General features: G+C 37.7%; 1 protein-coding gene and 1 non-coding gene across 7 annotated transcripts in view; one reads left to right on the top strand and one right to left on the bottom strand.

Moving 5' to 3' along the window:
* ABCD3 (ATP binding cassette subfamily D member 3) overlaps nt 1-12,632 on the bottom strand; it is a 167,289-nt gene that overhangs the window by 48,077 nt on the left and 106,580 nt on the right. For 5 of the 6 annotated variants that reach the window (XM_045036227.1, XM_045036226.1, XM_045036230.1 and 2 more), the window contains 2 exons: nt 3,529-3,594; nt 2,540-2,576 (listed from right to left, as the gene is read on the bottom strand). Coding sequence is in view for 1 of the 6 variants with exons in the window: in XM_003990341.6 (XP_003990390.1) it covers nt 2,540-2,576 (37 nt within the window). In the remaining 5 variants the exon portion in view is untranslated. The remainder of the gene's footprint in view (nt 1-2,539; nt 2,577-3,528; nt 3,595-12,632) is intronic. The other variant, XM_003990341.6, reaches the window with a different exon arrangement.
* Nucleotides 11,667-11,777, top strand: LOC111562116. Its single transcript, XR_002745163.1, has one exon. It is a non-coding gene; the product is annotated as a U6 spliceosomal RNA (small nuclear RNA).

Genomic DNA, 12,632 nt, shown 5'->3' with positions numbered 1-12,632 from the left:
AGAGACACTAATTACTAGAAGCCAGCATGAGTTTACTAGGAATAAGTCATGTCTAACTCTTCCCATTTTCTTCTTTGTTAAGAACATTTTACTAGTATATTAACTGACATGTATAATGTAAGCTCCACAAGGGTAAGGACTTATATTCATATCTGCTGTACACCCAGAGACAAGACCAGTAACTAGGCATATATGAAGGGATCAATCAATATTTGTTGAGAGATTGACTTTATAAATGAATCAATAAACTTATCAAGAATTGATGTTCTTAGAAAATTACTGTGGCCCTTAATAAAGAAATATGAACCTGATTTTGCTATAGTTGGATACGGTCATAGCCAAATAAACCATAACCGAAAACAAGCAAACAAATAAAGATTAAGAGATGCTGGAGTCACCTCCTTGGTCCTAATTACATAGTCAATAATATCAGCAATTCTGAAGAACAATGAGAAGGCCAATTTAAATTACTGAAAATGGGGCACCTGGGTGGTCCAGGTCATGATCTCATGTGTCACGGGTTTGAGCCCCACATCAGGCTCTGTGCTGACAGCTCAGAGCCTGGGGCCTGCTTTGGATTCTGTGTCTCCCTGTCTCTCTGCCCCTCCCCCACTTGAGCTCTCTGTATCTCTCTCAAAAATAAACAAGCATGAAAAAAAAATTTTAGGGCGCCTGGGTGGCTCAGTCAGTGAAGTATCTGACTTCGGCTCAGGTCATGATCTCACAGTTTGTGAGTTTGAGTCCCACGTCAGGCTCTTTGCTGACAGCTCAGCACCTAGAGCCTGCTTCAGATTCTGTGTCTCCCTCTCTCTCTGCCCCTCCCCCGCTCATGCTCGCTCGCGCTCTCTCTCTCTCTCTCTCTCTCTCTCTCAAAAATAAATAAATATTAAAATAAATAAATAAATAAAATTTTAATTATGGAGAATGCCTTCTACCGGACTTATTGGATGTAAGAATTACATTCAAAATTACACTAACAGTACAGACATACTATAATATAGACTAATAGCACATATCCAATAAGCTGCCATGTATAGAAATAAATATTTATTTAAAATAAATCAACTAAGTTACCATATGATCCAGCAATTCCACTCCTAGGTATTTACTCAAAAGAAATGAAAACACAGGTTCACACAAAAATTTACCCATGAATGTTCATAGCAGCATTATTCCTTATAACCTAAAAATGAAAACAACCTAAATTTCCCTCAACTGATAAATGGATAAATAAAATGTGGTAAATCTATGCAACAGAATATTATTTGGCAATAAAAAGGAATGAAATATTGATACATGCAACAACACAAATGAACCTTGAAAATGTCATGCTAAATAAAAGCAGTCATAACATACCACATATTATATGATTCTTTTTACATAAAATTTCTGAAATAGGCAAATCACAGAAACAGAAAATAGATTAGTGATTACTGGGTTCTAAAAGAAGAGGTTAATGAGGAGTGATTGTTAATGGGTATGGAATTTCTTTTTGGGGAGATGACAATTTCCTAAAATTAGTCCACACAACTCTGCAAATATACTGAACTGTATCCTTGAATGGATAAATCTTGTAGTCTATAAATTACATCTCAATAAAGCTGTTATTAAAGAAGAAATTCAACTGATGAATACAGATGTAGGGAATCTGCCAACAGAGTTGTTCAACAGAAAGTAACTGAAGGAAGGACGCCTGGGTGGCTCAATCAATTAAGTGTCCAACTTGGGCTCAGGTCATGATCTTGCAGTTCATGAGTTTGAGCCCTGCATTGGGCTCTGTGCTGACAGCTCAAAGCCTGAAACCTGTTTCAGACTGTGTTTCCTTCTCTCTCTCTGCTCCTCCCCCGCTCGCACTCTGTCTCTCTCTCAAAAATAAACAAACATTAAAATAATTTTTTTAAAGGATAAATGAAGGTTACAATCTACCAAAAACTCAATTCAATGTAAACAGCAGTTAGGAGCAAAGACATAAATGTAATTCTAGGCTGAATTTCGGCAATATGGCTTTCATATTAAGAGAGGTAATAGTGCTGATATATTCCATGCTAGTCAAGTGTTCTAGACTAAGAATAATGTCTAGAGAAACTAATCAGTGTAGGTCCAGAAGAATGTATATGGAATTGAAAAAGATTGGAAACCATGACAGATAGATAGAAGATAGATATACTATCTTCAAACAATATGAAAGTCTATTAGAGAAAACAGAGCAGGCTTGTCCTGTATGGCTACAGAAGACAAAATAGAATCAATCACTAAGAGGGTAGAGGGGAAGATTAATCTCATTATGGGCTGGAACTAATACAGTAATGGCTGCCTCCCAGGTGTTACTACTCCTCATCATATGAACAGATTCAAGTAAATACTGGAAGTCACCTATCAAGGAATCCTATTTCAAAAAGAATTCCTATAATAAACAGTGGATTGAATAATAAGTTCCCTTCTAATTCTAATATCGTATTATTTTATCCTAATTCAAATTTATGTAACAAAATAAATGAAATACATGAAATCCCAAAGAGTAGGTTATTTAAAATTTTACCTCATTGTTCTGTAATGGTGGTTTTCCATTTTTCTTACTGCAGAGGAAAAAAGAAAAGAGAAAGAGCTTTATTTGCAAACTGTTCCCATCATAAAAATTATTTTAAGACATCAGAAGAATATACCAAATTCTCCAAGTGAGTTCCTTCTCTTTCATATCACACAAAGATAGAATATATTAAATATAATACTCCAGCTGCCCCTTACTAAGTATTATTTAGAGAAAATGCTCAATATGTTAACTACTACTATATCAAGCATTGGATTATTAATTTTTAATACACACACACTCATTTTCCCATGGAGAGGCAGAGTCTATTTCTCCATCTTTGAATCAAGGTTTGGCCATGCAAACTGCTTCCACCAATGGGATATTAGCAAATTAACACAAGCGAGGGCTTGCAAACTATTTGTGCACTGGGCTCTCTTGCTGCTAGGAATCTTCTCCCAGCCATGTGAGCAATCCCAGGTCAGCAATCCCCTAAAGGAGGAAGGACCATGTGCCATTCCATATTACAAATAGAAAACTGACTTGGTACCTAAGTGGCATGGTTCATGCTACTCAAAAGCAATTAATCTGGTAATTACATCTAGGTCTGACCACTAATTTAGGTTACCTCCCTAAACAACATAATAATCAGGCTTAGGTTCTTTTTGTAACACACTATCATAGAACCCTATAATTCTGTACAACACTGATCACATTTTAAATCTCATTTGATGGATAATTCCTCCCTATAAATCAGTTCCATGAGATCAGGAACTACTGCAGGTTGGTCGCTCCAAAGTAGACATGAGGTGCTGTTTGGGGTACAAAATGTTTACTGGGGATCAATACCTATGAAAGGAAAGCAAGGAAAGCAAGTCTGGACAAAACTCAAACTGTGATGCAGGCCCAATAAAATTTCAACCAACCAGGCAGGAAACCCTGTAGCAAGTACTGTCCATAAGAGTGCTCTGTGAAAGGTTGAAAAGACCAGGTCTTTTTACCTTTTCCTTGTTCAGTCTACAAATGCATGCTGGTCCAGAAAGGTCAATCACTTGGGGAAGGTGACTCTGTAACAAAGGCAGACTCTAAGATGCAGGTAGAAGGGGTCACTTGGTTATCCAACTCCTTATAGCTGGACAGTAAGCCCTTATTTGAGGGGAATGTGGGTAGCATACCTCCGTGTCTACAGGGGGCATATATTGTTCAATCCTCTATGTTCAACACTTAGTGGGGCTCCAACAATCTAAAATGAACACTTTCAGTTATAAGATACCAGATCACTGAACAAGGCTAGCAAGCCAAACTTAACTACAGTTTAGTAAATGCTCTTATTCTAAGAGTGCTTGGGTTTATTATTTTTTCTATTTTCAATTGTATTACAGGATTGCTTTTCTGTTTTAAATTTTTTATGAGATTGTAAAACTGTTTTAGAAAATGCCTTTATATGTATGTTCAGGCGGGCGCAATTAATTATGAGCTCTCTTATGCAGGCTTTCTAAATTCCACTTTTTAAAACAATTCTTTAAGGGGTGTCTGGGTGGCTCAGTCAGTTGAGCATCCCACTCTTGATTTTGACTCAGGTCACGATCTCAGTTTTGTGAGTTCTAGCCTGGCGTCAGGCACTGACAGCATGGAGCCTGCTTGAGATTCTCCCCCTTTCTCTGCCCCTCCCCCACTCGCACTCTCTGTCTCCAAATAAATAAATAAACTTTTAAAAAAAGAATTATTTAATGTTTTCCATGAAAGTTCTCAATATTGAAGACACTAGCTACATAAATATATGTAGATCATTTTGGATAAATTAGAATTTTATGATAAATTTTATGATAAATTAGAATTTATTAGAATTAGTATGCCAGAATCCTAATTATTGAGTTACATGTTTTCACTTGAAATGTCATGCTACAGCCTGGAGAGAAGTTAATTTACTTCCAAAACATGATCTACTTACCAGTAGGCAGATTCAATTCTAACAAATATTCAATATTTACCTTTTCTTGATTTTTATCTTATGAAACTAAAAAAGGCTCTACGACAGTCATGTCTTCTACTCTTGTGTATTCTTTGGCTACCAAAAAGATCAACTAACCAGCTAAATGCATTAAAATAAAGGTCAACGTGTTCAAAATATATTGCTGATTTTTACACTAATGGCAAGGTATCTGTAATAACTACAACAGTCATTAGTCAATAGTTGTCTTGTTACATCTCAGAGTACAACAAAATTCATTTAAAGATAATGTTACATAAATTTTTTATAAAAATAGCTATATTTTCCCGAACAAAAAAGTTAGTTAGCAAAGTGGCACTGTCTTATATTTCGGAAAATCTTATTCATGTCTGACTTAATAGAAGAAAACTGGGTTCTCATATCAGAGTCATTCTTTCTATTGTGATACAGATAGTTGTCAAATGGGAGTACTTCATAATTTTCATAACTATAATGTTACAGTGCAGTATGAAATCAATGAACCTCTTTGTACCCTATACAATAAAATCCATTGGTCTATGGTACATTACTTTTAGTGGATATTTTATCCATGCAAAATTTTGTAATATGCATTTGAGTTTTGGAAAATACTGATTCACTGAGTTGTGTAGCAGACCTTCCAAATGTAATATATTTTATTATGCAATATTTTAAAAATTATATTTGTTAATACTGCCACCAATCTCATCAGAAAAGTTTTTTTTTTTTTTTTTAATTTTAGAGACAGAGGGTAAGTGCAAGTGGCAGAGGGGCAGAGGCAGAGAGAGAGAGAGAGAGAGAGAGAGAGAGAGAGAGAGAGAGAGAGAGAGAATCTTAACCAGGCTCCATGCTCAGTGTGGAACCAGACACAGGGGCTCAATCCCTTGACCCTGGGATCATAACCTAAGCCAAAATCAAGAGTCAGATGCTCAAATGACTGAGCCACCCAGGCACCCTTGGCATCCGACTCTTCATTTTGGCTCAGGTCATGATCCCAGGGTTGCGGGATCAAGTGCAGCATCCAGCTCCACCTATGGCCAATTGATTTAAGACAAAGGTGCTAAGATAATTGAATGGGGAAAGAATAATCTTTTTTTATGTAAATTTTTTAATGTTTATTTATTTTTGAGAGAAAAAGAAAGAGAGATAGAACACAAGTAGGGGAGGGACAAAGAGGGAGACAAAGGCTCCAGGTTCTGAACTGTCAGCACAGAGCCCAACACAGGACTCAAACTCACAAACCACCAGATCATGACCTGAGCCAAAGTCAGACACTTAACCAACTGAGCCACCCAGGTGCCCCAAGAACAATCTTTTTAACAAATGTACCAGATCAACTGGACAGCCATATGTAAAATAAATTAATCCTACCACTTATTGCACACCATATACAAAAAAGAATTGGAAGTGGAACACAGACCTAAATGTAAGAGCTAAAACTATGAAACTTCTAGAAGAAAACAGGAAAAAAACCTTAGTAACCCTGAGTTAAAACAAAGACTTCTTAAATAGGACACACAAAATACAAGCTGTACCAGAAAAAAAAAAAAAAAATCAATAACTTGGATTTCATCAAAATTTTAAATGTTTGTTCTTCAAAAGATAAAGAAAATATTTATAAAGCATATTTCCAGAAGCACCTGGATGGCTCAGTTAACCATGCAACTCTTGATCTCGGCTCATGTGGTGGTCTCAGGCTACTAGTGCAGAGCCTGCTTGGGATTCTCTCTCTGCTCCTCCCCACCTCATGTGCTTTCTCTCAGAATAAATAAACTTAAAAACAAAACAAGGGGCGCCTGGGTGGCGCAGTCGGTTAAGCGTCCGACTTCAGCCAGGTCACAATCTCGCGGTCCGGGAGTTCGAGCCCCGCATTGGGCTCTGGGCTGATGGCTCAGAGCCTGGAGCCTGTTTCCGATTCTGTGTCTCCCTCTCTCTCTGCCCCTCCCCCGTTCATGCTCTGTCTCTCTCTGTCCCAAAAATAAATAAACGTTAAAAACAAAACAAAACAAAACATATATCCCAGAAAAAGGCATATTCAGAATACATAATAATCTTAAGTCAAATAAGAAGACAATTCCTTTAAAGATTTAAACAGACACTGTGCCAAGGAAAATGTATGGATGGAAAATAAACACATGAATAATGCTCAAACGTTCCCTTAGTTCTTAGAGAAATGCAAATTAAATCACAGTGAGACACCACTACACTCATCCACTAGAATGGCTCAGATTAAAAAGACTGATCATACCAAGAATTATCAAGGATGTGGAATAACTGGAATCTTCCTATATACTGTTGATGGGAATATAAAATGATACAATCACTTTGGAAAACAGTTTCTTAAAAAGTTAAACAGGGGCGCCTGGGTGGCTCAGCCGGTTGAGGGTCCGACTTTGGCTCAGGTCATGATCTCACATTCTGTGAGTTTGAGGCCCGCGTTGGGCTCTGTGCTGACAGCTCAGAGCCTGGAGCCTGCTTCAGATTCTATGTCTCCCTCTCTCTCTGCCCCCCCCCCACCCTCCCCCCCACCCCGCTCATGCTCTGTCTCAAAAAAAAATGTTAAACATACACCTACCATACAACCTAGCCATTCCTGTTTGCTCAAGAGAAATGAAAGCATACATCCATACATATACTCTACATAAATGTTCACAGCAGCTTTATTTTTAATGGTCAAAAACTGGAAACAATCCAAATGTCCATCAACAAGCAAGTGGTATATCCATAAAATGTACTCAACAATTTAAAAAACAAACTACTGATACACACAACATGGATGAATCTCAACAGCAATATGCTGACAGAAAGTAGTTAGACAAAAAAGTATATAACGTATGATTCCACTTAGGAAATTCTAGAGCAACTAAAACCAATCTGTAGTTACAGAAGGCAGATTAGTGGTTGCTTCAAGCTAAGGGCAAGGAGGAGACTGACTACAAAGGGTCACAAGGAACTTTGGGATGATGGAAATGTTCGTTACCTTGATTACAATAATTATTTCAGAGGTGTTACATGCCAAAACTCATCAAGTTGTATACTTTAAATATCAGCAGTTTACTATCAATAATGTTTCAATAAAGCCATAAAAAAAAATACTAACAGATACCTAGGAAAGATTCTTTCCTAAGAACATAAGAGAATAGTGCATTTTGTTTGTTCTTTATTTTTGGAGAGGTGAGGGAGGGGGAGATGGAGTTAACTGTTCATTAATACTGCTGGCAAAACATATAAAATTAACAGGCAGGAAGTTCCCTAAAGATGGGAAGAGACAACTAAAGACTAGGAAAAAGAAATTGTCAAGAATTAAAACAAAGAAGTTTTTAGATAAGAGCTTTCAAACTAAAAAAGGAAGCAAACAATTCTGAAAACCTTAATCAGAATTTATTTAACCAGAACAGTAATTTTGTCCCTAAAGCTTTTCTCACCTAGTTCATTCTTCCAGGCCAGTATTTCTCAGACTTGGGATAATGTATGAACCTCTTTTGAAGGAAAAAAAACAAATTCTTACAGATCCCACCATTGGCCTTAAATGAAACTGGTTCTTCCTTAAATATGTATAAGCATGAAATTAAGCATATACTACTTTTTTTCTTACAGTTCTTCTACAAATTTACCATTTAAATACAGGCAAAAATTTTAAGGTCAATAAAAATGGAACCAACATTCATTTAAAGTGATAGGTGAAATAATATTGCTACAATTCATTACCAGTGCTGGGGGTAAAAGAGTATAAAGAATTATTTATTCCAGTTAATGTCCAAGATTATTTTATATTATTTTTCTTTTGTAAACAATGCATTGGTTTTAAATCACTGCTTCATTAGTGTTGATGGAATAATCAATTTATTAGTATATTCCAAAATAAAATTCTAAAAATTAAATAATATTTAATGAATACTTCTAAACTTACTTTTCTACCCCAAATCTAGTCTTTCATCTTCTCATACTGAACCTGGGCCCTAACTCAGTGAATGTACCTTCATCTAAGCTACCACCCAAACCACAAACTTGGGAATTATTCTTAAGTATTCTCCCTTTCTCATACTCTTCATATCCAATCGCTCTCTTATGCTCTTCATTTCATCTGTGCTTCCAGGACTTCAATTCAGGCCATCAAAATTTCTCACATGAAGTACTATACTCTTCCTACCTACTTTCTAAATGTTTCCTTATCATCTCTAAGCTCTTTCAATTCATTTCCATAGCCACATCAAATTGTGCGTGTGTGTGTGTGTGTGTGTGTGCGCGCGCGCGCGTGTGTGTGTGTGTGTGTGCGTGCGCATACATGGCATACACCCAAATGAGGTTAATTAGGGCCCGAAGGTGAAGACCTGAACATAGGCGGTGGCTATCAGAGTGGAAAGAAAGATAGGGAAACTGCTAGAAATGACAGAGTGAGGGAATAGATCAGAGCTGGGACTACAGCCAACCCTTAACAATACAGGTTTGAACTGTGCGGGACCACTTACACACAGATTTTTTACAGTATGAGACTGTAAATGCATTTTTCTCTTATGATTTTCTGAGTAATAGTTTCTTTTCTCTAGCTTACTTCACTATAAGAATACAGTACATAATGCATATAATATACTAAATATGTGTTCATCAATATTTATGTTATCAGTAAGGCTTCTTCTGGTCAGTTAATAATAGGCTATTAGTAGTTAAATTTGGGGGAAGTCCAAAATTATACACAGATTGTCAAATGCGTGGGAGTTCAGTACTCCTAATCCCTACATTGTTCAAGGTTCGAATGAATATGGAAAAAAGTGGAGAAGAACATAGACTTTAAAAACTGTGTAAAGATAGAGGAGATAGTAGAAACCATCAGTTCCAAACTGATGCCATGAAAGGCAAAGATCATTTTCCTCAGGTTTCACAAACAATTACACCGTGAGTGACTGGAGGACAGTGATTCTGTTAGCCATAAAAAAAAATAACGGTAGAAAAAGCATTCAGAGGGGCGCCTGGGTGGCTCAGTCGGTCAAGCATCCAACTTCAGCTGAGGTCATGATCTCTCAGTTCCTGAGTTCATGCCTTGCGTCAGGCTGTGTGTTGACAGCTTAGAGCCTGGAACCTGCTTCGGATTCTGTATCTCCCTCTCTCTCTCTGCTCCTCCTACGCTCATGCCCCAGAGTCTGTCTCCACCCCCCCTTCTCTCTCTGTCAAAAATAAATAAACACTAAAAAAAAAAAAAAAAAGGGGGGGGGGCGCCTGGGTGGCGCAGTCGGTTAAGCGTCCGACTTCAGCCAGGTCACGATCTCGCGGTCCGTGAGTTCGAGCCCCGCGTCAGGCTCTGGGCTGATGGCTCAGAGCCTGGAGCCTGTTTCCGATTCTGTGTCTCCCTCTCTCTCTGCCCCTCCCCCGTTCATGCTCTGTCTCTCTCTGTCCCAAAAATAAATAAACGTTGAAAAAAAAAAATTAAAAAAAAAAAAAAAAAGACAAAGCAGTTAGGGAAGTAAGTGGACTCACTGTAAACATGTTCGATTTCAAGTCCCCGTAAGATAACTATATGGAATTGTCCAGAAGACAATTTTTAAAAATTTTACATTTGAAGTTCAAGAGTAGAGTTATTGATTTGAAAGGCGTTGTTAACATGACAATAATGTGGACACATAATGATATGACTCCTCTGGGAAACAAAAATATGGACTCTGAAATGTCAGTTTTGCGTTTATTAAAATGCTGTACTAAAAATTTTAGACTGGGGGCGCCTGGGTGGCTCAGTTGGTTGAGCATCTGACTTCGGCTCAGGTCATGATCTCACGGTTTGAGTTCAGGCCCCGCATGGGGCTTTGTGCTGACAGCTCAGAGCCTGGAACCTGCTTCAGATTCTGTGCCTCCCTCTCTCTCAGCCCCTCCCCTGCTCATGCTCTGTCTCTCCCTGTGTCTCAATAATAAATAAACATTAAAAAAAAAAAATTTTAGACTGTGCTCTTAAGGAATTTGGTTTAAGTTGAACCTGAATGATACCTGAATGATAATGCCTCCAGGTACTGTAAAAAGCAAACTTTCCTCTTAAAAGAAAAGTATGTTTACTATAAGCCTCAAAACTATTCCTACAAGTAATTTTAGTTTTTTTTTTAAGTTTATTTATTTATTTATTTTGAGAGAGTGAGAGAGACAGAGCACATGAGTAGGGGGAGAGGCAGAGAGAGAGAATCCCAAGCAGGTTCCAAACTGCCAGCACAGAGCCCAACACAGGGCTTGAACCCACAAACTGTGAGATCATGACCTAAGCCAAAGTCAAGAGCTGGATTGTTTAACCAACTGAGCCACCTAGGCACAACCCTGTAAGTAATTTGAAATAAAATGTCCAGACCATAATCAAAGTAACCAAGAACACAGCAAACGGACTCCATAAACAGGAGCCAGAAGAAATTAAAGAAAACAGGAGACCCAAAAAGATTTCCGACGTTGGAACTGCCAAACACATCCTAAAAGACAATGCAGACTGTCTTAAAAAAATTTTTTTAACGTTTTTTATTTTATTTTTGAGAGAGACAGAGACAGAGTGAGAGCTGGAGAGGGGCAAAGAGAGAGGGAGACAGAGAATCTGAAACAGGCTCCAGACTCTGAGCTGTCAGCACAGAGCCTGACATGGGGCTCAACTCCACGAACTGTGAGATCATGACCTGAGCTGAAGTTGGCTGCTTAACCGACTGAGCCACCCAGCCTCCCCCAGACTGTATATAAAGAAATACACAAAGGGGCGCCTGGGTGGCTCAGTTGGTTAAGTGTCCAACTTCGGCTCAGGTCATGATCTCACAGTTTGCAGTTCAAGCCCCGCGTTGGGCTCTGTGCTGACAGCTCAGAGCCTGGAGCCTACTTCAGGTTCTGTGTCTCCCTCTCTCTCTGCCCCTCCCCTGCTCATGCTCTGTCTCTCTGTCTCAAAAATCAATAAAAACATTAAAAAAAAAAAAAAGAAATACACAAAATAAAACAAAGATATCTACCAAACCAAGTAAATTATAAAAAGCAACACAAACCTAAGAGAACCAAATGACATTTAAAAAAATAACACAGAAACAAATGAAATTAAATATTTAATAGTTTTAGCAGATTTCACACAGCTGAAGAGACTAGTTAATAATCTCGAGGCTAAATCAGAATTTACTATCCAGAGTGTAATAAAAAGTAAACAAAAAAAAAAAAATGGAAAACAAGAGAGTGCTCACGTGAGCAAAACATGTACTAAAATTGGAATAATACTGAGAAGGAAGATCAGCATGGTCCCCACACTAGGATGAAACACAAATTTATGAAGTGTTTTAAAAGAAAAAAAAAAAAGTAAGAGACTGTGGTTATAACAAGACTATCTTAGTTGGTGTCCGGGAAGAATAAAGAAAGAGAACAAGGTATATGGCTGAGAATATTCCAAAATGGAAGAAGAACCAATCCACAAAGTCAAAAAGGCCCTGGGAATCCTAAGCAGGGTAGATAAAAACATCCACACCTAACCAAATCATATTGAGCTCCGGAAAAGTCAAAGATAAAGATAAATCCCTAAAAGTTAGAGCTAGAGGAGAAAAAGACCCATTACCATCAAAGGGGCAACAGTTATAAACTGATAGCTGACTTCTCAATATTAATAATGGAAATCAGAAGATGGTGGAATCAAATCTTCAGTGGAAAGACAGTCACTGACAATCAAGAATTAAATATTCTAGGGGCACCTGGGTGGCTCAGTTGGTTAAGCATTTGACTCTTGGTGTAGGCTCAGGTCATGATCTCACAGTTTGTGGGATCAAGCCCTACATCAGGCTCTTCGCTGACAATGCAGAGCCTGCTTGGGATTCTCCCTCTCTGCCCCTCCCCTACTTGTGCTGTCTTTCTCTCTCCCAAAATAAATAAAGAATTAAATATTCAGGGGAAAAACACTTCCACGAATGAAAGCAAATAAAGATATTATCTGACAAAATGCATAAAGTTCATTATCAGTAGATTTGTACTAAAGATCATATTGCTGGTGGTGGGGAGAATGATTCTAGTTGGAAGGTGCAGATTGCAAAAATGAATGAAGACTAAAGAGTAGTAAATATAACTCTAAATGAAAATTACATAAAACAATAATAATGTCTTTTAGTACTTTAAAAAAAAGAAAAACAACACCACACCAAACGCATATAAATCAGG

This window comes from Felis catus, chromosome C1 (genome assembly GCF_018350175.1).
Source record: "Felis catus isolate Fca126 chromosome C1, F.catus_Fca126_mat1.0, whole genome shotgun sequence".
Taxonomy (NCBI): Eukaryota; Metazoa; Chordata; class Mammalia; order Carnivora; family Felidae; genus Felis; species Felis catus.
Note: the sequence above shows the minus strand (reverse complement) of the source record. Positions and strands in the feature narration are given on the sequence as shown.